Source organism: Macaca thibetana, chromosome 11 (genome assembly GCF_024542745.1).
Source record: "Macaca thibetana thibetana isolate TM-01 chromosome 11, ASM2454274v1, whole genome shotgun sequence".
Taxonomy (NCBI): Eukaryota; Metazoa; Chordata; class Mammalia; order Primates; family Cercopithecidae; genus Macaca; species Macaca thibetana.
Genome location: NC_065588.1, coordinates 104,825,215 through 104,852,723, shown reverse-complemented (window position 1 = coordinate 104,852,723; position 27,509 = coordinate 104,825,215). Strand labels below are relative to the sequence as shown.

Here is a 27,509-nt window from a genome sequence, read left to right as displayed (position 1 = left end):
CATTCCCTGTAAAACTGAAGAAATGTGCAAAATCTATTTTGGACTTGGTTCTATACATTTCAGATGATTTAAGGAAACTAATATTTTTGGTTTGGAGGTATGTTTCACAGTCATAATGTTTGGCTATGAAGCATAATAGCAAACATTGGATCTGAGAAGTCGCGTAAATAAGTAGGGAAAAAAGTGAAATAAAACTGAGAATTGTGTTGTACCTTAGGTCTTGAAGTGCAGTGTTTTGTGGTGGAGGGTAGTCATGTGTACTGAGGATCGAACAAAGATTTGGTATAAACGTCAGGAACACACGTTTTTGACAAATACAGAACCTATCTTGTCCATATTTATTTTGATTATTTGTGAAAGTTACATTAAAGCCTGATGAATTTTAATAGATACATATCGATGAAACATCACTGCACACAATATTGAATTTTTCGTGATCCTTTGTTACTTTGCCTGCAGATTGTGCTAATCAGCATTTATGTTTGTTTATGTATAGTTTAGGATTAGATTCAGTGTCAGTGAATAGCATTTTTTTAAACACTGTTGGGTTTTTTGATAAAAGTTTTATGTTTAACTTACTGTCACTTCTGGGATCCACTCCAGCCGTGAGGAGGAGAGTCACTCTAATGCCTATGAGATGGAATGTTCAAAAGGATAAATATCAATTCTTAGTTATATAAGTGGGTATGTCGACGAGTCTCTTCTTTATGATGGCAGAATACTAATTTCTCATTTTGATTTGTCACAAACTGGTACTTTAGAAACATACTATTAATTGGGCTGTTTTACCTTTGACCTCTTTTCAGGGGTGGAGCAATAATAAATTTGAGAGCTACTTGCATTTTCAAGGTACAAATCCATGTGATAAAACCTCTTAAGCTTGTTTTCCATTTATGACTTCTCTGTGTTACCGTCTCCTTGAATTATGAAAACTCTTTTCTGACACGTATACCTTTTTAAACTTAAGATACGTTTTCGGTATTAAAACGTAGAATTCTTCATGAATATTTCAGTATGACCTAGTACCTAGAATGTTAAGTAATAGAATCTCTCTGGGTTTTCTTTGCCCTAGTTCAGATCCTTTAAAGTGAGTGAACAAGATTCTGTATTCCTTTCTGAGCACTTTGTATTTCTAGAGTGCAGAATGGAACTTTTTTTGTTTTGTAACAGCTTCATTGAGACATACCGTACAGTTCACCCATTTAAAGTGTACAGTTCTGTGGTTTTTGGTATATTCACAGAGTTGTGCAGCTGTCACCACAATCAATTTTAGAACATTTTCATCACCCCCAAAAAGAAACCCCATACCCCTTAGAAGTCCTCCCTCACCAGTTCCTTCCCTACCCAGCCCTGGGCAACCACTAATCTACTTTCTCTATGGATTTGCCTATTTTGGACGTTTCATATAAATGGAATCATACAATATGTAGTCTTTTGTGTCTTGCCCTTATTTAGCATATTTTCAAGGTTTAAATATGTGGTAGTATTGTATAGTACTTCATTCTTTTTTTTAATGGTCAAATAATATTCCATTGTATGAATATGCCATGTTTTGTTTATCCATTCATCAGTTGATGAACATTTGGGTGTTTTCCCTTTTTGGCTATTATAAATAACGCTGTGAACATATATTTTCATTTCTCCTGAGTATTTACCTAGGAATGTAATCGATGGGTTGTATGGTAACTCTATATTTAACTATTGGAGGAATGGCCAGAATTCTCCAAAGCAGCTGTACCATTTTACAGTATTCACCAAGAGTATATGAAGGTTCTAAATTCTCCACATTCTTGCCAACACTTGTTACTCTCTGACTTTTTGATTCTAGCCATCTATGTTTTGCTCGTGGCTAAGGATGTTGAGCGTCTTTTCATGTGATTAGTATATGTAATCTTTGGAGAAATGTCTATTCAAATGCCCGTTTTTTTAATAGGTTGTCTTTTTATTGGTGTTATAACAGTTCATGTATTCTAGATTCAAGTGCCTTATCAGCTGTATGATTTGCAAAAAATTTCTTGCATTCTGACATGTCTTTCATTTTCTTGATGGTGTCCCTTTTTAGGAACAAACATTTTAAATGTTGATGATTTCCAATTTATGCATAGTGGGGTCTTACTAGTTAGAAATTAGACCTTAAACCACACCCTCATCAATATTTTGGTTATGTAAATTAAAACCCAAAAATGTGAAAGGACTGGGGAAATGTTTGAATTAATTTATTTTAAGATATGCTGTAGATCAAAAAGAATTCATCAGGGAACATGCCATTCACCTGTTTAAATCCTCTGGTGACCTCACCTTTACCCACAGAATAAAGTTCAGACTTCTTAATGAGGTGTGGAGTAAGGTGGGCACGATTTCAGCCTGCTTTATGTCTCACTATTCCCTTTCCTGTGTCTTCATCTCCAGTGTCACTCCCTGAAACATCCCAGCTTTCAAATCTTGTGATGAACTTATTACGTCATCCCCTTTCTACTTCTAGAATGCCACTTGTCCTTTGCTACATGGATCATGAGGTTTTTCCTCCATGAAAACTTCCTCATCTCACAGGCAGACATTTATCCCTGCCCTCGTGTATTGTACATTCATCAGGACTGTTTGCTACAAAGAACTGGACCTGAATTTGAGCTTATAGTCTGAAAGGTGCCTTTCCATACGAGGCAGAATGCAATAGAGCAATTCACACAGAAGGCAGACTGAGATTCTCTTGTTCACGGCTTGGTCATTAGTGCCTACTGGATATTTGCTGAATGATTATTTATTGAAGTTAACTGGAAAGATCCTGAGGTCAGTGGGTTTCTCTGATTATCATGAATGTCTTTATTGCCTATATTAAAATAACATGAATGAGGTAACTCCCTTTTACCTTTCTGGCATCCAAGTCCAGGTCTTACCAAAAAGTGCTCAGATGTAAAACTGAGTGTTTAAAACATTTCCCCAAGAGCAGAACATTCTCGTCCGGGTTCTTTCCCCCGATGAACATTAATGACTGGCGCACAGTCTTCTCAGTAGGGTAGATGGCCAGCGAACACAATTTAGTCACACCAAATGCATACAGGCCAACCCTGATAGTATTTGCTCAGTTAGTACTGGAACTACCCCTGTCACACTCATGAGAATGGTTGTAAATTGGATTTTAAGGGTGTGTACTTTCTTTTCATTCTTTTTTTTTTTTTTTTTTAATGTTTTATAGAGATGCGGTCTTGGTATGTTGCACAGGCTGGTCTTGAACTCCTGGGCTCAAGCAAGCCTCCTACCTTAGCCTCTGAAAGTGCTGAGATTATAGGCGTGATACACCATGCCCAGCCTCTTCATTCTTTCGTTCATGCTCTCCTCTCTTGGGGTGTCTGACTCAAATTAGTGTTCTTTAGTTATATTTTATGTTCTTCTGTTCATTTTTTAAATACTTTAATTAAAAATATTTCGGCCTATCGCGGTGGCTCAAGCCTGTAATCCCAGCACTTTGGGAGGCCAAGATGGGCGGATCATGAGGTCAGGAGATCGAGACCATTCTGGCTAACACGGTGAAACCCCGGCTCTATTAAAAAAATACAAAAAACTAGCCAGGCGAGGTGGCGGGCCCCTGTAGTCCCAGCTACTCGGGAGGCTGAGGCAGGAGAATGGCGTAAACCCGGGAGGCGGAGCTTGCAGTGAGCCGAGATTGCACCACTGCACTGCGGCCTGGGCAACAGAGCGAGACTCCGTCTCAGAAAAAAAAAAAAAAAAATTCATGCCGGGCGCGGTGGCTCACGCCTATAATCCCAGCACTTTGGGAGGCCGAGGCAGACAGATCACAAGGTCAGGGGTTTGAGACCAGCCTGGCCAACATGGCCAACCTGTCTCTACTGAAAATACAAAAATTAGCCAGGTGTGGTGGCACGCACCTGTAGTCCCAGCTACTCAGGAGGCTGAGGCAGGAGAATCACTTGAAACCTGGGAGGCAGAGGCTGCAGTGAGCCTAGACTGCGCCATTGCACTCCAGCCTGGGCGACAGAGTTGCACTCCAGCCTGGGTGACAGAGCAAGATTCCGTCTCAAAAAAAAAAAATTCACTTAGCACCTTTCCGAGAATTAGGAGAAACCAGTTGGCCATTTCAGGATACCTTTTCTTTTTTTGTGTTCATTAAAGCTTGAATTGTGGCAAGGTAGTACAGAAGAGAAAGAAAAATGTCAACTTTTTTGTCTAATTAGGGACAGTGAGCTATGGGTACCTTCTGTAGTTCTCGTTCTAAGAGACTTTTGTATTTAGGGGAACTGAGGCCGTGAGGGTGCAGGCCTTTAGGGCCAGATTGAGCTGGGCTCCACTATTGGCTCTGCTTCTTGCTAGCTGTGACTTTGCCAGTTCCCTCGCCTCCCTGAGCTTCGCTTTCCTCGTCTGTAGTGTGGAGATGTAAAAGATTTACCTTGCAGGGTCATTGGCAAGATTAAGCAAGGAAAATTATATGAAGTCCCTAATACAAAACAGGTACTGAATACATTCCTGTTCCCTCTCTTCACTCTTAAATGTCTGTTAATGAATGGAACTGCAGAGAAGCAAGTAGAGTAAGTTTAATACATTTTACATCTGACATTAAGCTATTAAGGGTATGGATTCCCACTCCTACCTGAGGATTTTAGACTTTGAATCAAAGTTGAGTCACTGAAGAGGGCAAAAAATGTCTAATTTTAGGATGGGAAGGCGGTCTTAAAAACACCTTCAGTGTTTTTACATCTGTCTGAATTGGAAATGTCTATTCAGACAGTCTTCTCTATTCAGGTCTATGTATTCAGTCTATCTGCCTGCCTGTCTATCTGTCCATTTTAAGGAAAGTTCCTGGCAAAAGATGGATTTTTTTTAGGATTTGAAGGAGATTGTCCTGCAGTGCTTGAGATACTCTTCTGGTTACGGTATGGTAAAGTGTAACATTCTGTGTGGGAAAAGAGCCTCTGTAGTTTTATGGGATGTTAAATTAGGCCTGTCATTTGGATCTTACATTAATAACAAAAACACAGTTCCTCCCATTTGCTGCAGTAATGAGTAATTAATATAATGCAAAGGTCAGAGTGAGAGAGACTGAAATATAAATGAAAGTAGGAAGGCCTATACATTGTATGTGGAAGGCAGTTATATTTTTTCCCCTTTGGTCAGGCAATGATCTACATTTCGTTTTTAAAATTTATGAATAATGGATTATATTTGGCACCAGTATCTCACCATCTTTTAAAGGATATATTATTTTCGAGAAATTTGGGAGATTATTGCTCAGGTACAGAGGTCCTCATTCTTGACTGCTCTGTGATGATCATCTGTGGACCTTTATGAATCCAGCTGCCTGGGCGTGAGTTCCCTGGTGACTCTGAATCACAGCCAGAGCAGGAAGCACTGTGGGCTGGTCTATTCCTCATTTTCCAGATGAGTGGACTTTGGTGGCAGGAGCTTGACAGATTTACCCAAGATCAGGAACTTAACTGCCCCTTCCTTTCTTCCCCCCACCCCACCTCTACCTCATTCCATGTGTAGTGTGAATTAATTTTTATAGTTAGTCATGTGGGTTTATAGTATAGTGTGGATTTTTTATTTAACAATGTGAACCTGACATGGCTTTCCCTTTTTAGTCTTTGACCCAGGGCAACAGTTCCATTCTCTTAACCTTTCGCCATGGTCTTTTGCCAGATCTGCAAACTGAGCCTATTCACAGGGTTTTCTTCGGTTAATCACCGCAGTTGGTAGCTCGTACCTGTGTTGTTGTTGTTGTTGCTTTTTCCCACATATTCACGTTGTGCATGTATTAAACTGTGAAGTTTGGTCCAGGTTTTTAGGAGGATTTTTAGATGTATTTTTAGGAAACTTGAAAATACATGGCATCTCTTGGATAAACCTTTGGTAAACTTGATTCCTATTTTTTTTTTTTTTTTTTTTTTTGAGACGGAGTCTGGCTCTGTCGCCCAGGCTGGAGTGCAGTGGCCGGATCTCGGCTCACTGCAAGCTCGGCCTCCCGGGTTCACGCCATTCTCCTGCCTCAGCCTCCCGAGTAGCTGGGACTAAAGGCGCTCGCCACCGCGCCCGGCTAGTTTTTTGTATTTTTAGTAGAGACGGGGTTTCACCGTGTTAGCCAGGATGGTCTCGATCTCCTGACCTCGTGATCCGCCCGCCTCGGCCTCCCAAAGTGCTGGGATTACAGGCCACCGCGCCCGGCTGATTCCTATTTTTAATGTAAAGCTCCTTGACAGTATTTTATTGATCCTTTTAAATTTCCTCAATCTTACAATCTGAGCACTAGTAAGCAGTGGTTTTAAAGATTTGTCTTGTATTTGGAAGACCGATTATTATTGCAAAAGTGCCCTTGCATTGCATCTTGCCAGAAAAATTGGCATTAGTAGGCCGTCTGTATTTGAGAACACCAAGTTTAGGTAGGAACAACACAGGCCCAGTACTGGAACTATTAATATATAGATCGTAACAGACATAATGAAAACCGCTTAGGATTAGCAAACGTTGATTATTGTTTCACAATGTGGTCGTTCTGTCTTTGGGAAACCAAGATAGACTGCAAGTCTGGTCACATGGTGGTTTGGTGTAAGAGTCTTTCTTGCTCCACTGTGGAACTGGGTGTGTGTCCCCATGTCTCAATAACTGCTGAGGCCTTCATTCTGGATGAACAAAGCAGTAGATTTTTCATGAGAGACCACAGTAGACACGCATGGAAAAGGGAGTGATAGGAGAGTGAACCGTCAGGGTGTATTTTCCACTCTTGACATCATAGGGGGTGTGACAAAATTCATAAGCTCCCCTTCCTTACGACAAATGTTTAATCACCATTATTTGCTTACTTCACAGGAAAGATACTTAAATTCCTTTTCGTAATGGTCAAGCATTCTTTCCTAGTTAAAGATTCTAATTCCTTTCATTCTTAGGAACTTAAAGAATTGACTGATTTATTAATATAAAAACTCAAATGCGGCTAGAGTGGGGACTGAGGAACACACGTGAATGTGCGCTGTCATCTCTGTTAAGCAGAGGGATTTATTAGGAAACTAGTCCCTTTAGAAGCTAGATAGTGAATTAATTTTGTGGTTAGTAGTATCTTTAGCTTAACATTGTCATCCTAGTTTTCCTTGGCAAGCAAGAGAGAGGCTGGAGCCAATGAGGACTGGCCACAGTTCTTTGGGGGGTGTTATTTAATAAGATGCACGTTGTCTGTTTTAGAAATAGAGTAACTGTCCTTTAGGCTCTCTCTTCTGTGGGTCACTGTTGCTTTACAGTGCTACCGCAGGAAAAGATAAGTTGGAAGTCTTATTTTTCTCCCTAAGACTGCTAGTTTGATCTTTTTATGCATTATGACAATGTCTTGAGTGCAGTGGACTGAATTACTTTATCTAGTGGAACAAATAACATATCATACCTTCAAAGGACAGTTATGAACCGTGTATTTCTCTGAAAGTGAATGAGCAAGAACCCAGATGAAATTTCTGTTTTGGAGGCAGGCAGTGTGTACATTTGGTCTCCAACTCAAGACTGAGTTGTGTTCCAGAGTCTAACTCAGTTATTTGGAACTCAGATCTACTAGTAGTAGTTTCTATCTATTGTTTTGATTCAGCATTATAAGTGGTGGGTATGTTCCCAGGCTAGACTGAAGGAATCTGTTGAATTCACAGCAGTTTTTGAAATTGTTTATGGTGATAGTGGAATTCTGGATCTTGGGAGCTGGTAGTCATGTGAAAGAGAGGAAAGGACTCATGCCGCATGCCCGAAGAGCCTCCCTATGCAGGCTGTGTGGTTGGTGTCCAGAGGCCTCATGCCACTGCAGCCCTCCAGGTCTGTGCTGGCCCTCCTTGTTCTTCATCCTCCTTCATCTCTCTCTTAATTTGAAGCTTCTACTCCCCTGGTTAAGCTCACTTCCTTTAAATCATGGTAGCAAAGCACATGGTTCAAATTCATTTCCGTACTAGACTACCGCTGTTATTCAGGGTTGGGATGACTACGAGCTTTATTCATGTCATTTCACTCATGTTCTTTAACCCTTTTAGAGGTATACAATGTTAATATTTTTAAAGAGGAGGTTCCTTACTGATAAACAGATTGTCTCTTTGGAATATATGCATTCAGTCATTGCAGCAAGGTTTCAAGGGGAAAGTTGAGCAGAGGCATGTGAAGTCAGGCAGAGCCCATGTAAGGAGGCTAGTCCTGATACCTGGAATCAGGAAGAAACCATGCCTGCTTTAGAAAGGTTCTTCCTGTTACTCCAAAACAGTGACTCTGCTAAATTTTTTTTCAAAATACTTATGAACCTTTTTTTTCCTTTTCCGTTTGGGAACTTGGGAACTTCACAGTTTGAAAGGGTCTTAGATTTTGGCAAAGGGGCTTGGTTTCTGTGACCTTTGGGAAGTTGATCAGGGCATGGTAGTGATTGTAAATTTCGTGTCTATTTTTCTATTCTTTTATAAACCTACCAAAAAACCACTTTTTTCATCAAACAGTGGGAAATTATTGACCTCTCCATTCTGTTACTGCCTCTGTGAAGGGTTTGAACTACCTGGTTTCAAAGAATTCTTCTCATTCAAACATTTTATGCAAAATATATTAGGGACTTGATTTTTCTGGTGTCATTTTAAAAATTCATATTCACGAAGTCTGTTATGGCAAGCTTAGTGTTTTGATTTACTTTTAAATTATGTAAAAGTTTAAAAAATACATTACAAGCCTCCTCCAGCCCTCAAGCACATGACTCTTTAGGGTGAATTCTGCAGTGTAAGCTGTGAGCTCTGTGGGAATTCAGGAGACAGGCGTTGGAGAGTCAGTGTTTGTGGACACTGGGAGTGAGATCCTGCCTGAGGACGTGCCTAATAGTACTGGGCTGACTCAGAACTGGTGTAATTAGGGAAGAGTAGTGTAAGATGGGTAGATGAGATGGCCCTGATTGTGGAAAGTGATGATAATAGGTTATGCATTTATACAATATGTTACAGTAAAATGTAACTATGGTTTGGTTATGGAGTTATAAAGGTAGATGAAAGTGTAGTTTGTGGGTATCACTAGTGTTAGTGATTTCTATGCTAATACTAATTACATTTGGGATTGAATGACTAGAAATTGAGTATAGAATTATTTTCTAGTTTGTGAAAGTGAACACCTTATAATACTGCTATATTCCACGTTCCTTAAAGATAGAGGGTATCTTACACTTTTTGGTGCCTCCATTTCCTAGCATATTGCCTGCTGCATAGTAGCCGCTCAATAAATGTTAATTGAGTAATTTAATTTCAACTTTGCATGATACACTTGTGATATTGTCAGTCTTTCCATTTTCCTAGAAGATGAAAGGAATGAAGATGTTTTATATAGCCTAGGACTACTAATTATAAATATTTGCTGGGCATGGTGGCTCATACCTGTAATCCCAGCACTTTGGGAGACCGAGGCGGGTGGATCACCTAAGGTCAGGATGTCAAGACCAAACTGGCTAACACGGTGAAACCCTGTCTCTACTAAAAATATAAGAAATTAGCTGGGTGTGGTGGTGGGTGCCTGTATTCCCAGCTACCCTGGAGCCTGAAGCAGGAAAATGGCGTGAACCTAGGAGACGGAGCTTGCAGTGAGCTGAGATCGCGCCACTGCACTCCAGCCTGGGCAGTCCAGCCTGGGTGACAAAGCGAGACTGCATCTCAAAAAAAAAAAAAAAAAAGTCTTACTATGTTATTGTAAGCTAACTTCGTAATTTTCATTGTAAATAAATATGTTAGCAAGATGTTTATATGTGTAAATTTACATACACACAGACATGTATACACATTCCTTTATTGAAACATGGTTTATTTGTAAAGGAAATTTTGGGGTTTTGATTATTTAAGCATATATTCTGATAAAAAGCAGGATAACACAACATTTTGGTACTCATTGAAAATTTACTTAATTGATTTCTTGAATAAATTAAAAATATTGGCAGCATGGGTTTCTTATGGCTGTATTTTATAGCTCTGGTTAGCAGGTTTGTGTGTGCGTGTGTGTGTGTCTGTATGAGTGTTTGAGACAGGGTCTTGCTCTGTCACCCAGGCTGGAGTGCAGTGGTGTGATTGAAGCTCAGTGCAGCCTCGCCCTCCCAGGCTCAAGTGATCCTCCTCTCGAGTAGCTAGGATTACAGGCATACGCCACTGTGCCTGGCTAATGTTTTAATATTTTTGTAGAGATAGGGTCTCACTGTGTTCCTCAGGCTGGTTTCCAACTCCTGAGCTCCAGTGATCCTCTCGCCTCAGCCTCCCAAAGTGCTGGGATTATAGGCGTGAGCCACTGTGCCCAGCCTGGTTAGCAAGTTTGACTTTAGAGTCAATAAAGTAACATCCCAACGGAAGCATACTTTCATTTAGGAATGAAGATAGATATAGGAAGAACCTTAATTTCTGTCAAGGGGATTTAAAGTTAAGGTAGCCATTGAAAAAGCTGTTTTCTTTCACTATCTTTCTCTTCTTGAGTTTCTCATCCTTTAATGCGTTATTGTCATTGCCTTATGTTCTCCCTGGAGGAGGAGGAGTTGGTGAAAGTGGAGGTTTGTCTGCAGTGGACCTCTAGGTGTTCCCCGCCCAGCACCAGAGAAACCATAGGGCAGGCCTTAGGGCATCTGAGTGACTCCTGGAGCCCCAAGGATTTAATGTATTTGAGAATTCATTTGACTTGAGAATTTGACAAGAACCGAGTAAGTTAAGATAGGGTGAATTGTGCACCACTTCAACTGTTAAAATGATCTCGTCGCTTAGGAGTTCATTTATACATATTAGAGTTTGAAAAATTGTAGACTTTGGTTTATGTTGTATTCACGATAAGTGGTCACAAAAAATGAATTATTTTGTAATTGCTTTTGTGTGTATGTATGTGTGTGTTATTTCTGGCAGTTTTTAGAGAGCACCATAAGCCATAAATGTAGTTGTTTAAAAACGTATTAGGGATAGGAAGCCCCTGGATCTTTTTGCTGGCCTTCTACTTAAAATTATTGTCCTACTTTCATTTGAGGAATAGATAATTTATCTTTGGTTACTATTATGATGTCCAATTAATTTAACATAGAGAATTAAAGATTATAATTTTCAAGTCTTGATACATTTTGGAAGGAAAATGGGTTTGGGAGAGTTAGGGCTGCAGTTTTACCAGCTACAGCTGATAAAAGCTTCTGATAGTATTCACTCTTAGAATATTTAGCCCAAATGTTTCCTTCTGAAAGTGGCCTGTGTTTGTCTTCACTTCCCTAGAGATATTTTCATTTTATTGGTGAAATTGAATGTGTGGGGTTTTCTTCCTGAAGAGCCTGAGACCTTCTTCTAAAGGTATTGAATGGTGCTAAAGTATTTATTTGGTAGTAACTACATTGTCTCCAGTGAGTTAAATTCTTACAGTTTCTTGTACTCTATTGTAGATACTGATATTGAGTGTTTTGGGGTTTTTTTCTTCCCTTTAGAAGATGCATATGCTGATAAGTATTTTAAATTTTAACAAAAGGGATCAGGCAGACAAAATTATTTTTCCTAAGGTGTAGTAAGATTGCAAGCACTGTACTTTCCTATTTCTATTGGATGTCTGAAAATTCCGGAAACATAGGGAGATTTTTATTTTATTTTATTTTATTTTATTTTATTTTATTTTTTTTTTTTTTTTGAGACGGAGTCTCGCTCTGTAGCCCAGGCTGGAGTGCAGTGGCCGGATCTCAGCTCACTGCAAGCTCCGCCTCCCGGGTTCACGCCATTCTCCGGCCTCAGCCTCCCGAGTAGCTGGGACTACAGGCGCTGCCACCTCGCCCGGCTATTTTTTGTATTTCTTAGTAGAGACGGGGTTTCACCGTGTTAGCCAGGATGGTCTCGATCTCCTGACCTCGTGATCCACCCATCTCGGCCTCCCAAAGTGCTGGGATTACAGGCTTGAGCCACCGCGCCCGGCCGATTTTTATTTTAAACAGTGTTAGTTTTCATTTTCTTTTCTTTTCTTTTTTTTTTTCTTTTTCTGAGGTGGAATCTCGCTCTGTCGCCCAGGCTGGAGTACAGTGGTACAATCTCTGCTCACTGCAACCTCTGCCTCCCGAATTCAAGCGATTCTCCTGCCTCAGCCTCCTGAGTAGCTGGGATTACAGGCGTGTGCCACCATACGCCACTAATTTTTGTATATATATATATTTTTTTGAGACGGAGTCTCACTCTGTCACCCAGGCTGGAGTACAGTGGTGTGATCTCGGCTCTCTGCAAGCTCTGCCTCCCGGTTTCACGCCATTCTCCTGCCTCAGCCTCCTGAGTAGCTGGGACTACAGGCACCCACCACCACACCCGGCTAATTTTTTATATTTTTAGTAGAGATAGGGTTTTAATGTGTTGGCCAGGATGGTCTCGATCTCCTGACCTCGTGATCCGCCTGCCTCGACCTTCCAAAGTGCTGGGATTACAGGCGTGAGCCACCGCGCCCGGCCTAATTTTTGTATTTTTAATACAGATGGGGTTTCACAATGTTGGCCAGACTGATCTTGAACTCCTTACCTCAGATGATCCACCTGCCTCGGCTTCCCAAAGTGCTGGGATTACAGGTGTGAGCCACTGTGCCCGGCCTAGTTTTCATTTTCAAATAGCACACTCAATACGTTTTTCTTCAAGCTCCACACACTTTTGTGAGCAAAAGTATGTAATTTTAAAGCCATGGATCCAAATATTAATGTGAAAGGTAATTACATTTTAAAAAATTAATTTTAAAGTATTTTTCCCATGGTTTTACTCTTTTCAGATACCTTACTTGTCAACAGAAGGCTCTTTGAAGCTGCTACTAAGAGGTAGTAAGGAAGTCTTTCTCCACACCAAAGAGAAGGTGTGAAGGCACCCCAACCATTTGGTTGCATGAGTCAAATTAGGCATCACTGTTGATGCATCCTTCATATCAAAAACAGTTTTAAATTCAGTTGACTTCAAGTCTTTTGACTCCATCATCTCTGTTTCTGCTGGGACCGTGACTTGTGGCCTGGACAAGTGCAGTGACTTCCTAACTAGCTTCCCTGAATCCTCTCAGATGCTCCCACCTGCAGATCCATTCTCCAGCTTCATTCAACGTGAGCTTTTAAAATGCAAATCTAATTATGTCACATACTCATACTTAAAAAATTTCCTGTAGCTCCCAAGACTGCAAGTAAAGATAAAATCCTTAACATGGCCTAGAGAGCCCTCTGTGATCCGGGTTCTGCTGACCTCCCAGCCTCTTCTACCCTTTGTCTCTGGGCTCCAGTCCCTGTGGGCTAAGTAGTCCAGATTCTGACAAGTGCTTGCTTTTGATACAGACTCTTGATATTTTGTTGTTCCTCCCAGCTGGGACTCACTTTTCTTCTCTTACTGCCCAGTTGACTTCTCGTTCTTTGATTTCAGCTTAAATGTCGCTTCTCTGACTGGTTCTGTTCCGCTGATTATTGACTCAGTTACCTTGTGTTCTTCTGCATTCCAGCACTTGCCACAGCAGCATACTAATGTTTGCATGAATATCTGATTGTGGTGTGTCTCCTGCAGTGGACTGTAAGCTCCATGAGAGCAGGGGCCAGGCTGCTTGCTCACAGTTGTGTCTCTCACGTCTAGTATGGTGCTAGCTGCATGGTCAAAGCCCAGTGAATAGCTGTTGAATAAAAGAATGACTGGGATTAAGGACCTATTCAACATTGATAGTTGAGTATATGTGTAATATGTATAACCCTGTGGATGTTAGTAAGTAATGTGGTTTGCAGTGAGTTGTGTCTTTTTTACTGGGGGGATGTGGACTATATCCCAGTAGACTCTGATAGGACCCTAGAAATCATTTATTTTAGTTCTTCCATTTTATAGATGAAGAAACAAACAACCTGAGGACCAAGATGATCTAGCTGGGTCGGTGACTATGTCAAGATAAATTTGTGTCTGACATCCAAGTCAGAGATTTTCCTACTCTCCCTTAATGTTCCTTTGAAGCACTGTCAGGAGTACATGTTCGTTTAATTCATTTAATCTCTGCTTGCCCAAGGTATAGGTTAAAAAGGGAAGGCTGAAATTCTTCAGGTGAAGGTGATTATTTTGTTTTTTGACACTGCTAGTTTTGCGTGTGACTAGCCTTATGAAATTTTTAATAAAAATATCCCCCATCCCTTTTTAAGATATGAGCATCCAGTAATTTCATTTCCTGGTATAACAGTATTGCCAAGGAATTAATAAAATTTTATTGTCTACTCCATATGACTAAGTAGTGAAAAACAGACTTAACAAGTTTGAACAGTCATACACAGTGTGTTTTTTTTTTACCAGTTGTTGATAAGAAAAGTAGGTCATCAATATAGAAAGAATGTTTAGAAACATATTCAAGGATTAATTTTTTTTTTTTTTTTTTGAGACAGAATCTTGTTCTGTCACCAAGCTGGAGTGCAGTGGCTATCTTGGCTCACTGCGAATTCCGACTCCCAGGTTCAAGCGATTCTCCTGCCTCAGCCTCCTGAGTAGCTGGGATTATAGGCGCGTGCCACCACACCTGGATAATTTTTGCATTTTTAGTAGAGACGGGGTTTCACCATGTTGGCCAGGATGGTCTCGATCTCCTGACCTCGTGATCCGCCCTCCTCGGCCTGCCAAAGTGCTGGGATTACAGGCGTGAGCCACCGCGCCGGGCTTCAAGGATTAATTTTTAAGTGAGATTGGTAGGTCACTCATGTCTATAAAAGTTCTGCAGTTGGTTTAAGACCTCCTCTTGGGATTAATTTGGCTCTTTGAGTTGTGTTCTGCTCTTTGAAGAGAGACACAGAATTCAGCTTCTGAGTCTGCTCCTGTGGTGCACTTTAGGGAGATGGCTGCTGCCTCAGGCGATTTTATATGGTTCCGCAATGTGTCCCGCAGTGTGTCCCCGGTGGGCAGGTAGCGTCTGCCTTTGTCTTCCCAAGGGAGGTTTCTTCAGCAATGCTTTTTCAAAGCTCCAGGGACCAAAAGAGGTGGTTGTGTTTATAAAGATGCTGGTGATAAGCAGAAAATTGGGAGATGTGGAGGATTGTAAACATGTCATCCTTGCACATTATCTCTGTAATAGAAATATATATTTCTATCATTGAAGAGCTAGAGATGATTTCGAAGTCCTTATATTTTCTCACATTTTAGTAACTGCAAAATTTCTGTAGTGTCATTCCTATATTTTAAGTGAGTTATAGGCCTCATTGTGGCATCTTTTAGTTCATAAAAGATAAAAGGGTCTCTCTTTAATAAGGTGTGGGAGAATTATAGCTTTTTTTTTTTTTTTTTTTTTTTTTTAAAGAGACATGGTCTCGCTTTGTCTTCTGGGATAGAGTTCAGTGATGCAGTAATAGCTCAGTGCAGCCTCAAACTCCTGGGCTCAAGGAATCCTCCTGCTTCAACCTCCCAAACTGCTGGGATTACTGGCATGAGCCACCACACTCAGTCCAATTTTAGGAATTTTATCTTTTGTCTTCAGGTTTGTTATGTGTTGCTGTTTTGCTGCTCATTTTACTTCTTGTCAGACTTGATTTTCAGCAGTTATTTTCATAGCGTCACATTCCACTCTGCAATGCGCTCACTGACTTTCTGCTTCACATTGCCAGTGAGTGCTTACGTTTGAGGTTATGTGGTCCCCAACCTCTCTTTGTAAGAAGTTCCTAAAATAAGTATAGGTTATAAAATGTAATTATAGGAATGCTCATCTTTGAAAACTTTAGAAAGTATCATACCTCTTTATTATACCTCACCTTTTATTTTTATTTTTATTTTTTTTTGGGTCTCACTCTGTCACCTAGGCTGGAGTGCGGTGTCATGATCTCGGCTCGCTGCAACCTCTGCCTCCCAGGCTCAAACGATCCTCCTGCCCTCAGCCTCCTGAGTAGCTGGGACCACAGGCATACGCCACCATGCCCGGCTAATTTTTTGTATTTTTGGTGGAGACGGGATTTTGCCACGTTGCACAGGCTGGTCTCCAACTCCTGAGCTCAGCCTCCCAAAGTGCTGGGAATACAGGTGTGAACCACCGCACCTGTAATGTCTCACCTTTTAGATATTACCCTCAGTGTGTGTGTATGTGTGTGTATGTTTCTAGTGTTTTATGCGTGCTCTTTCAGGTTGTTCCTTTTGTTTTTGTTTGAGACTGAGTCTCGCTCTGTTGCCAGGCTGGAGGAGTACAGTGGCGCGATCTTGGCTCACTGCAACATCTGCCTCCCAGGTTCAAGCGATTCTCCTGCCTCAGCCTCCCAAGTAGTTGGGACTACAGTTGTGCACCACCACACCATGCTAATTTTTGTATTTTTAGTAGAGATGGCGTTTCACTATGTTAGCCAGGATGGTCTCAATCTCTTGATTTCGTGATCTGCCCGCCTTGGCCTCCCAAGGTGCTGGGATTACAGGTGTGAGCCACCATGCCCAGCCCAGGTTGTTCTTTTCTTGGACAACTGAGCACATAGTCCTCTGGCTAAACTAAGGATTTTCAGTGAGAAGCAAGATTTGCTTCCTTGGTCATAACAGATGCCCTCTGTTGTTTGTCTCAGTACATTTGAATGCCTACAGCTGGTTTCTGTATTTTGATTTTTCCATTTTTACTCATGTTTATAAAGTGTACATAAAGTGCAGTTTCTTTTTCTTTTTTTTTTTTTTTGGAGACGGAGTCTCGCTCTGTTGTGCAGTGGCCGGATCTCAGCTCACTGCAAGCTCCGCCTCCCGGGTTTACGCCATTCTCCTGCCTCAGCCTCCCGAGTAGCTGGGACTACAGGCGCCCGCCACCTCGCCTGGCTAGTTTTTTTTGTATTTTTTATCAGAGACGGGGTTTCACCGTGTTAGCCAGGATGGTCTCGATCTCCTGACCTCGTGATCCGCCCGTCTCGGCCTCCCAAAGTGCTGGGATTACAGGCTTGAGCCACCGCGCCCAGCCACAAAGTGCAGTTTCATATTTAAGTGTTACACAAACTGGCCAACTGGACTGGGGGCTGTCAAAGCAGCACCCACAGGATAGAGTTCTAAGTCCCATTGTTGGCTGATGTGGAGAAACTAAATTGTATATATGATTCGGGATTGATGGTTGGAAAAGTATGACAGTTCATGGGCCGAAAAGTTGGAATTGCCCTGTACTTTGTAGTTCGAGGTCTCTGCTTCTTTCTCAGAAGTTCTTTATCTTTGGAGGAGTTATACATCTCTAGGCTGAAATGTGATGAGCCTGGAATTGATGAGCATAAGAACCCTCTCCAGTCCTAGCTCGGAGGCCCGAGCCTGGAGGCTTCTTGGTAGATCTTATTTGCATTTTCTCTTTATTCTTAGAAACTTTAAAAACTAAAGGATATTGAGTTATTGAATTGAAACAAAATGCACTTTTACTGGTATGCCTCATTCTTGGCATCTTACCTGTTACCTGGATTAATAATGATGGGATGAAACTATTTGGGAGGCTATAATGCATGTGAATTTTTTTCCCTTAATTTTTACCATTCCTGGTGTCATGATCAATTGAACCAACATCAAGGCTATTCATACTTGGAGTCAGTCGGTCATGCTAAGTGGTCAGTAGTTTTTCTAGAAAAAACATTTTTTTCAACAAGTCCGTATCAGCAGTGGAATACAAATCTCTTTCAGCCAAAACTGCTGTGTATGAGGAGATCTGTTGTGTATCTGACATTTTGCTGTGCTTTATAGCAAATGTTGCGTGTGGTCCTTTTTCTTCCTTTTTTAAACAGCTTCTATTAAAATAGATAAGGCATGTTTTTTTCTTGGAATGTCTCATGTATGAATCTGTTAAAGAGTTGCATGCAGTAAAAATATGCCATTTGTTAGGTAAATTCTTTCTTTGAGTGTCACTGCTGGATTTCATTTAGAAAATTTGAAAAAGCTCAGCTATCTCATATTCAGAAATGATTACTTTTTTTTTTTTTTTTAGAGACCTGATCTTGCTAGAGTGCAGTGGCATGATCATAGCATACTGCAGCCTCAAACTCCTGGACTCAAGCAGTCTCCCTGCATCAGCCTTCGTAGAGACAGTGTCTCATGTTGTCCAGGCTGGTCTTGAACCCCTGGCCTTAAGCGATCTTCCCACCTCAGCCTCCCAGAATGCTGGGATTACAGGCATGAGCCAACATGCCCGGCCAAATTTTTATATTTAATCAGAGTACCTCCTATGTTTGCTTTGGGTGTCTGCTCTCTTGTGAATGTGTATTCTGTGTAGGCTTACATATTATTACATTTCCAGCTTCCTTTTTTTTTTTTTTTTTTTTTTTGGAGACAGAGTTTCGCTTGTTGACCAGGCTGGGGTGTAGTGGCACAATCTTGGCTCACTGTACCCTCTGCCCCCTGGGTTCAAGCAGTTCTCATGCCTCAGCCTCCTGAGTAGGTAGGATTACAGGCACCCGCCACCATGCCCAGCTAATATTTTGTATTTTAGTAGAGACGGAGTTTCACCATGTTGGCCAGGCTGTTCTCAAACTCCTGAGCTCAGGTAATCCACCTGTCTCAGTCTTCCAAAGTGCTAGGATTCACAGGTGTGAGCCACCCTGCCCGGTCTCCAACTTCTTTTTTTTTTTTTTTTTTTTTTTTTTGAGACGGAGTCTCGCTCTGTCGCCCAGGCTGGAGTGCAGTGGCGCAAATCTCGGCTCACTGCAAGCTCCGCCTCCCGGGTTCACGCCATTCTCCTGCCTCAGCCTCCCGAGTAGCTGGGACTACAGGCGCCCGCCCCTGCGCCCGGCTAATTTTTTCTATTTTTAGTAGAGACGGGGTTTCACCATGGTCTCGATCTCCTGACCTTGTGATCCACCCACCTTGGCCTCCCAAAGTGCTGGGATTACAGGCGTGAGCCACCACGCCCAGCCATGTCTCCAACTTCTTAAAAGGAATTTTAAACTGCTGTCACTGTCATTTAAATAGCTGAGTTTAGGATACTTGTCTCCTCATCTGCTATCTTACCTGCCTTTTTCTATTAAATAACACATCGGATCTCTTCTACATTAAAGTACCTGCCATACAGGTAACAGTGGCTTGGAGGGAACATGGTCTTTCCTCTAATGGGACATTTTAGACTCTTCTTGCGGTTGCCACTGGCTGAGGGAGCATTCTCTGCCCACTGAACACTTGAGTAATTGACGCCCTGGAATGGTCTCAGCAAATGGGCTGAGCAGGATTTTGCTACTAGTAGGGGTTTTCCTGTATGTGTTCCTAGCAGGATGTGTTTCCTTTTGTATGAACCATAGAAGTACATCTGCTGGAATCTTTAAACAGATAACTTTTCAATAAACAGGAAAAATGTCAAAATTGTCATTTTTTATGAGATGGAAGTAGAGGGAATAGAGAAAAAATGTAACATTTACTCAGGTGTTTTGAGTGTATTTTATTTGGTGCTGTTGCAATATAAATACCCTGTCTTGTCTGCATTTTTTCCTCCTAACACCCAACATCATGTTTCCTAAATAACTTATAACTTTTCTTTTTTTTTTTTTGAGGTGGAGGTTTGCTCTGTCACTCAAGCTGGAGTGCAGTGACGCGATCTCGGTTCACTGCAACCTCTGCCTCCCAAGTTCAAGGAATTCTCCTACCTTAGCCTCCCGAATAGCTGGTATTATAGGCGTGTACCACCGCACCCAGCTAATTTTTGTATTTTTAGTAGAGATGGGGTTTCGCCATGTTGGCCAGTCTAGTCTCGAACTCCTGACCTCAAGTGATCCACTTGTCTCGGCCTCCCAAAGTGCTGGGATTACAGGCGTGAGCCACCATGCCCGGCCCTTTTCTTTCCTTTGTATTTTGTTTTTTGAGACATGGTCTTGCTCTGATACCCAGGCTGGAGTGCAGTGGCATGATCATGGCCCACTGCAGCCTTGATTTCCTGGGCTCAAGCAATCCTCCACGTCAGCTCTCCGAGCAATTGGGACCACGGGGGTGTACTACAACATCACAGCCAGCTAATTTTTTTTATTTTTTATAGAGATGGGGTCTTACTATGTTGCCTGGGCTGATCTTAAACTCCTTGGCTCAAGTGATCCTCCTGCCTCGTCCTCACAGAATGCTGGGAGTACAACTATGAACCACCGTGCCTGGCATATAAATTTTCTACATTTAACTTCACATGGTAGTATTATAAGGAGCATGCCTTTACACTCTCCTAGAGGTTGAGGATTATCAGCTGACTAATAAGATGATTATTGCAAGAGTACAAATTTTCTGTGACAAAGCCTTTAAACCATAGAGGTAGACCTTATTTTTACTTGTTCTTGGTTAAAATGTTCACCCAACATGTAAGACAAATTTTAGGCTGGGCGCTGTGGCTCACACCTGTAATCCCAGCACTTTGGGAGGCCGAGGCGGGCGGATCACGAGGTCAAGAGATCGAGACCATCTTGGCCAACATGGTGAAAACCCGTTTCTACTAAAAATACAAAAATTAGCAGGGTGTAGTGGCGTGCACCTGTAGTCCCAGCTACTCGGGAGGCTGAGGCAGGAGAATCGCTTGAACCCGGGAGGCAGATGTTGCAGTGAGCCAAGATCGCGCCATTGCACTCCTCCAGCCTGGCAACAGAGCGAGACTCAGTCTCAAACAAAAACAAAAGGAACAACCTGAAAGAGCATGCATAAAACACTAGAAACATACACCCACACACTCCGCGGATAATATCTAAAAGGTGAGAGGTGCGGTGGTTCACACCTGTATTCCCAGCACTTTGGGAGGCTGGTTTTATAGTATATATATATAATCAAATAATCTGCAACCATCAACACAGTCAATTTAGAACATTTTCATTACCTCAAAAGAAAATAAGAAAATGTTCAGTTGTAAACTTCCAAATTAAGATGGCATATCATCAAACTTAGGAGTTCTGTTATCAGCTATCTTGTCCCAAACTGATCAAATCATAAATTAGATGACTAAAATGTCCCCCTAAAACTAAAGCATTTTATAAAGGGAGCTAATTCTCAAAAAAAAAAAAAAAAAAGTAAATGAAGAAATCCTGGACTGACACAATAAGCACAAATTCCAAGGAAATACTAGGTATGATTTTAAATGTCCTGTCAGAGAGGGGTTCATTTTTTTTTTTTTTTAAATAGAACATTTTCGTTACCTCAGAAGAAACATACCAGGCATGGTGGCTCATGCCTGTAATCCAAGCAATTTGGAAGGCTGAGATGGAAATATTCCTTAAAGCCAAAAAATTAGTTAGAGACCAGCCTGGGCAACATGGTGAGACCCCCATCTCTACCAAAAAAAAAATTAGCCTGGTGTGGTGGCATACGCTTGTGGTCCCAGCTACTTGGGAGGCTGAGGTGGGAGGACTGCTTGAGCTCAGGAGTTTCAGGCTGCGATAAGCTATGATCGAACCACTACACAGAGTGTAGAGTGAGACTCTGTCTCTAAAACCAAAATAGACTGGGCGCGGTGGCTCACGCCTGTAATCCCAGCACTTTGGGAGGCCGAGGTGGGCGGATCACCTGAGGTCAGGAGTTGGAGACCAGCCTGGCCAACATGGTGAAACCCCATCTCTACTAAAAATACAAAAATTAGCTGGGTGTGGTGGCGGGCGCCTGTAATCCCAGCTATTCCGAAGGCTGAGGCAGGAGAATTGCTTGAACCTGGGAGGCGGAGGTTGCAGTGAGCTGAGTTTGAGTCATTGCACTCCAGCCTGAGCAACAGAGCAAGACTCCGTCTCAAAAAAATAAAATAAAATAAATAAATAAATAAATAAATAAATACTTTTTTTTTTTTTTAAAGAAGAAGAAATGTTATACTCTTAGAGTTATCTATCCCTTTGTATTACCCTGTTTCCCTCCTACACAGCTCTAAGCAACCATGAATCTACTTTCTGTCTCTCTAGATTTGCCTATTCTGGACTTTCATATAAATTAGTATGTAGATTTTTATGACTGGTTTCGTTCATTTATAATGTTTTTAAGATTCATCCAAGTTGTAGCATGTATTAGTACTTCATTCCTTTTTATTGCTGAATAATATTCTGTTGTACAGGTAATATCACATTTTGTTTATCCATTGGATACAATGGATAGTCTATATTTGGGTTGCTTCTACCCTTTGGCTATTGTAAATAATGCTGCTATGAAGACTCATGTACAAGTATTTGTTTGACTACCTGTTTTCAGTTCTTATGAGTGTATGCCTACGAGTGGATTGCTGGGTCTTATGGTATTTCTTTGTTTAATTGTTTGAGGAACTGCCAGACTTTCCCACATCAGCTGCAACATTTTACATTTCCACTAGGAGTGTATGAGGATTCTGATTTGTCTACATTCTCATCAACCCTTGTTATTCTCAGAATTTTTTATTTTAACCATCCTAGTGGGTATGGAATAGTCTCTCATTGTGGTTTTGATTTTCACTTCTCCATTGATTAATGATGTCCAGCAACTTTTCATGTGTATTGGACATTTGTATATCTTTTTTGGAAAATGTCTTCAAGTCCTTTGATTCATTTTTAAATTGGACTGTGTTTTTATTATTGAATTGTAGGAGTTCTTTATATATTCTAGGTACAAGTGCCTTATCAGATATAAGGTTTGCAAAAGTTTTCTCCCATTCTATGAGTTGTCTTCAATTTCTTGATAGTGTCCTTTGAGGCACAAAAGTTATAAATTTTGATGGAATCAGGTTTTCTAATTTTTCTTTTGTTGCTTGTGCTTTTGGTGTCATATCTTAGAATCCTTTGCCCAATCCAAGGCTATGAAGATTTACTCCTGTGTTTTCTTCTCAGAGTTTTATAGTTTTAGCTCTTATATCTAGGTATTTGATCTATTTTGAGTTAGCTATTTTACGTATTGTTCCAGTACCATCTGTTGAGAAGAGTTTTTTCATTGAATTGTCTTGGCACTCTTGTTGAAAATCAGTTGACCAAAGATGTATGAGTTTACTTCTGGACTTTAATTATTTTCCATTGATATAAATGTCTATCCTTATTCCAGTACCACACTGTCTTGATTACTGTTGCTTTGTAGTGAGGTAAGTTTTGAAATCAGGAAATAGGAGTCTTCCTAACTTGTTCTCTTTTTTCCCTCCAGGGTCATTTGGGTATTTTTGGATCCCTTGCAATACCTTCATTCATTTCTACAAATAATTCATCTGGGAGTCTGATAGGGATTGCATTAAATCTATATCTTAGTTTGGGGAATCTTGCCATCTCAACGCTAAGTCTTCTGATTTTTGAACTTGGAATTTCTTTTCATTCAGTTGTGTCTTTAATTTCTTTCAACAGTGTTTTGAGTTTTCAGAGTACGAGTCTTTCACCTCCTTGATTAAGTTTATTTCTAAGTATTTTATTTCTAATCTATTGTGAGTGGAATTGTTTTCTTAATTTCATTTTTGGATTGTTTCTTCTGGGTTTGTAAAAATACAACTAGGCATGGTAGCTCATGCCTGTAATCCCAGCACTTTGCGAGGCCAAGACAGGAAGATCACCTGTGGTCAGGAGTTCGAGATTAGCCTGACCAACATAGTGAAACCCCATCTCTATGAAAAATACAAAAATTAGTCGGGTGTGGTGTAGTCCCAGCTACTTGGGAGGCTGAGACAGGAGAATCGCTTGAACTCTGGAGGCGGAGGTTGCAGTGAGCCGAGATTGCACCACTGCGCTCCAGCCTGGGTGACAGAGCAAGACTCCGTCTCAAAAAAAAAAAAAAAAAAAAAAAAAAGGTTGATTTTTGTATATTAATCTTGTATCCTGCAACCTTACTGAACTTACTGGTTATTTTAGTGGATTCCTTAGGATTTTCTGTATATAAGATCATGTCTTCTGCACACAGAAATAGTTTTACTTCTTTCCAATCTGAATGTCTCTTACTCCTCTTTCTTGCCTGATTGCCTTGGCTAGAACCTGTACTACAATCCTGAATAGAAGTGGCAAGGGTGGTCAAGCTTGTCTTATTCTTGATCTCAGGGAGAAGGCATCTTTTGCCATTGAATATTGAGTTAGCTGTGGTATTTTCATGGATGCTCATTATCAGGTTGAGGAAATTCCCTTCTATTCCTAGTTTCTTGTTTGTCATGAAAGGGTATTTAATTTTGTCAAATGCTTTTTTTTTTTTTTTTTTTTGATTCAGAGTCTCACTCTGTTGCCCAGGCTGGAGTGCAGTGGCACTGTCTCAGCTTACTGCAACCTCTATTTCCCGGGTTCAAGCAATTCTCCTGCCTCTGCCTCCTGAGTAGCTGGGATTACAGGTGCTCACCACCATACCTGGCTAATTTCTATATTTTTAGTAGAGACAGGGTTTCACCATGTTGAGCAAGCTGGTCTTGAACTCCTGACCTCAAGTGATCCCCCTGCCTCAGCCTCCCAAAGTGTTGGGATTACAGGCATAAGCCTCTGTGCCCAGCCTCAAATGCTTTTTCTGTGTCTGAGATAATTGTGTGATTTTTTTTCTTCTATTGCTATAATGTGTTACATTAATCGATTTTCAGATGTTGACCCAACCTTGCATTTCTAGGATAAATCCCACTTGATTGTGGTGTATAATTCTAATTCTTTTTCTACGTTGCTTGATTTGGTTTGCTGGTATTGTTGAGGATTTTTTCCATCTGTATTCATAAGAGATATGGTCTGTAATTTTCTTGAGATGTCTTTGTTTGGTTTTGGTAACAGGATAATACTGGCCTCATACAATTAGTTTGGAAGTGTTCCCTTCTCTATCTTTGGAAAAAATTTGTGAGTAATTGGTATTTTTTAAATGTTTCATAGACTTTAGCAGTGAAGTCATCTGGGTCTGGGCTTTCTTTGTCTGTGGTTGGTTTATATTCTTTTTTTTTTTTTTTTTTTTTTTTTTTTTGAGACAAGGTTTTGCTCTGTCGCCCAGGCTGGAGTGCAGTGGCGTGATCTCGGCTCACTGCAACCTCCGCCTCCCAGGTTCAAGCAATTCTCATGCCTCAGCCTCCCTAGTAGCTGGGACTCCTGGCTAAGTTTTGTATTTTTAGTAGAGACTGGGTTTCACCATGTTGCCCAGCCTGATCTCGAACTCCTGACCTCAAGTGATCTGCCTTCCTCAGCCTCCCAAAGTGCTGGGAGCCACCATGCCTGGCCTGCATTCTTATTATAGGTATCATTCCCTTCATTTTGTGGATGGGAAACTGAGGCTCAGAGAGGTTAAGTAATTTGCTAATATGTTGCAGAGCTCGGATTTGAATCCAGATTATCTTATGTCAGTTACTAGGATGACAGTAGTAGCTAGTATTTATTGAGTGATTAATTTTGTGTATTTAACCGTACAAGGTACTATTATAGCATAAGAATCTCCTGCCACCATCCCATCACCAATTGATCATATAATGATCACTTCAACTTTATATGCATTATACCCATTTTTGGTTAGAGGAATTAACACTTAATGGAGATTTAGTGACTTGCTGTACTGTACCATGGCCAGGAAGTAAATAATACAGCTGTGCTTCTTACTTACAAGGCTGTCTGACTCTGGAGTTTGCTCTCTTAATTGCTATTCTCTATTGTGTGCCTGGAGGGCCTGAGACATTCTGTGCAAGAAAAGCGGCTATGCCACATGTACACAGCTGAGCCCAGATCAGATTTGACCTTGGAAGTGAATGGGCTCACGCTGCCCTTCAAGCTCCGCTTAGAGATGCCTGACTTAGCACAGCACTGTGGAAGCACTGACTTTTCCTACTCTCTCTGCTCTATAGCTAACATTCTACTCTGTGATTGTAGCAAAAGAACTTTTATATCATTCTGTCCACATGTATTTAGGATGAAAATAAGTTTGCATAATATGGACATAACTTTTTTTTTTTTTTTGAGTTGGAATCTTTCTGTGTCGCCCAGGCTGGAGTGCAGTGGCACCATCTCGGCTCACTATAGCCTCCGCCTACCAGGTTCAGGCAATTCTCCTCCCTCAGCCTCCTGAGTAGCTGGGATTACAGGCGCCTGCTGCCACGCCCAGCTAATTTTTGTATTTTTAGTAGAGATGGGGTTTCACCATGTTGGCCACGATGGTCTTGATCTCCTGATCAGCCCGTCTCAGCTTCCCAAAGTGTTGAGATTACAGGTGTGAGCCACTGCGCCTGGTGGAAATCACTTTTTAAGGTAGTTTAGTATGTATGTCAGCCAGAAGATTTGTATAGTATCTTTCAGTGAAGACAAAGCATTTTAAATATTTATATTAATGTTTATATTTTTGTGAGGTTAGAGGGTATCAGGCCTATTTGAGTGAAGAGGAAAAATTGTCTCTTTTTCAAGTAAGAGGCCTTCCTCAAATATCCATTCACATTTAAAAGTGAGGTTCTAAAAGCTGACCTTATGCCTGTGTGGGTGGAGGGGCACATTGAATGGTGGACCTCACTGAGGGCAGTGATGTCTGATCTGTTGTTGGGTGGGGCAGGTGATATCTTGGGAGCCAGGAGCGACAAGGGGTTGGGGGCCCCACTGTATAGAACCAGGCTGTCAGTGAGGCACCTGTTCACACCTGTGCTAGGTGTCATCCAGTCCAGGGCCTACAGTCAGGCCTATCCTGGCTTCTGCTGGGGAGAGGGCAGGCCAATTCCCTGGTTGTGCAGCCCTGAATGGAGCGGATCTGGGTGTCCAGCTGCTCCTAATTCAGGCTTTCAGTCATTTTCTCTGCAGCCCCTCTCCCACATCCCTGTCTTTGGAGACACAATTTCTCCTTAGAGTGTTCTGGGGATTCACAGTGGGCCTTGATGTCCTTTTTGTGAGCTCCTCCTGAGACTCAGCTGAATAGAGGACACTCACACTTCTGTCAGTTACATGTGCATGACAGCTTTCCATCTTCAAAAGTTTGTTGTCACATTTGCTCTCTTGTAAGTTCTTTTCCAGTCCTCTTGTCCTTTCAAGTTTTTCCCTGCTTTCATTTTATTAGGATTTTAGGAAGGAGATAAGTGCTGTTTGTGTTTCTTTTGTAAATTACTTCTTCATATCCTTTGCCTAATTTTCTGTTGGGTTTTAATTGTATGAATTTGTAAGAACGTTTTATTTATGAAGGATGTTAATTCTGGCATGGTGCAATCCTTTTTCTTCTACATTAACTTTTGAAACACTTGCTTGAAGATGCTTGTGGGGATTGCAGCTTCTATAACTTGTACAGATGGTTGCAGATGGTTGTGTGGGGAAGTGGATCCCGAGACCAGTTGGCTGTATGTTGGCTTTTGTATAGATGTGCTTTCCTTTTGCTTTTCACCACCTCACGGAAGCTGTCTTATCTCACGCTTAAGAAGTATTCAAACTGATTCCAAAATGAAGGACCCTGGCCACATATCATTTGCCATCTCCTCTACCAAAGACTCAAAATATATGGCCCTGGTAGTCAACTGGGAAAGTCAGGCAATAACAGCTGGGCTGAGGAACGTGGATGCTCAATTGCCTGCCAAGGGTCTGTTACTTCAGCCCAGCTACATGCCCCCAGCATTGGAGAGAGGCCACTTTCACACATGCCTTGGAAGGGTAAGAGACTCTGGCAAAAATAAATTCGTCTCTTCATTTAGCAGTGGGCTCAGGGCCGTGAGGAAGGGAATTAGAGGAAAAGAATTAGCAACAGCCCACCATGTGTCCCGTCTGGCATGAATGGACAGGTGTTAGCTCTACTCTG

The 27,509-nt window shown here is 41.4% G+C and overlaps 3 protein-coding genes across 6 annotated transcripts in view; all 3 read left to right on the top strand.

The window, feature by feature from the left end:
• The window catches only part of SART3 (spliceosome associated factor 3, U4/U6 recycling protein), a 382,087-nt gene that overhangs the window by 166,300 nt on the left and 188,278 nt on the right, over nucleotides 1–27,509 (top strand). The window lies entirely within an intron of this gene.
• Nucleotides 1–27,509, top strand: part of SELPLG (selectin P ligand) — a 304,877-nt gene that overhangs the window by 194,065 nt on the left and 83,303 nt on the right. The window lies entirely within an intron of this gene.
• The window catches only part of CORO1C (coronin 1C), an 88,625-nt gene that overhangs the window by 1,778 nt on the left and 59,338 nt on the right, over nucleotides 1–27,509 (top strand). Inside the window, exon 1 of one of the 3 annotated variants that reach the window (XM_050749789.1) lies at nucleotides 27,350–27,364. The exons of the other annotated variants lie outside the window; for them this stretch is intronic. Coding sequence (XP_050605746.1) covers nucleotides 27,352–27,364 — 13 coding nt within the window. The 5' untranslated portion in view covers nucleotides 27,350–27,351. Of the gene's footprint in view, nucleotides 1–27,349; nucleotides 27,365–27,509 lie in introns of those variants that run through there. 3 annotated transcript variants of the gene reach the window in all.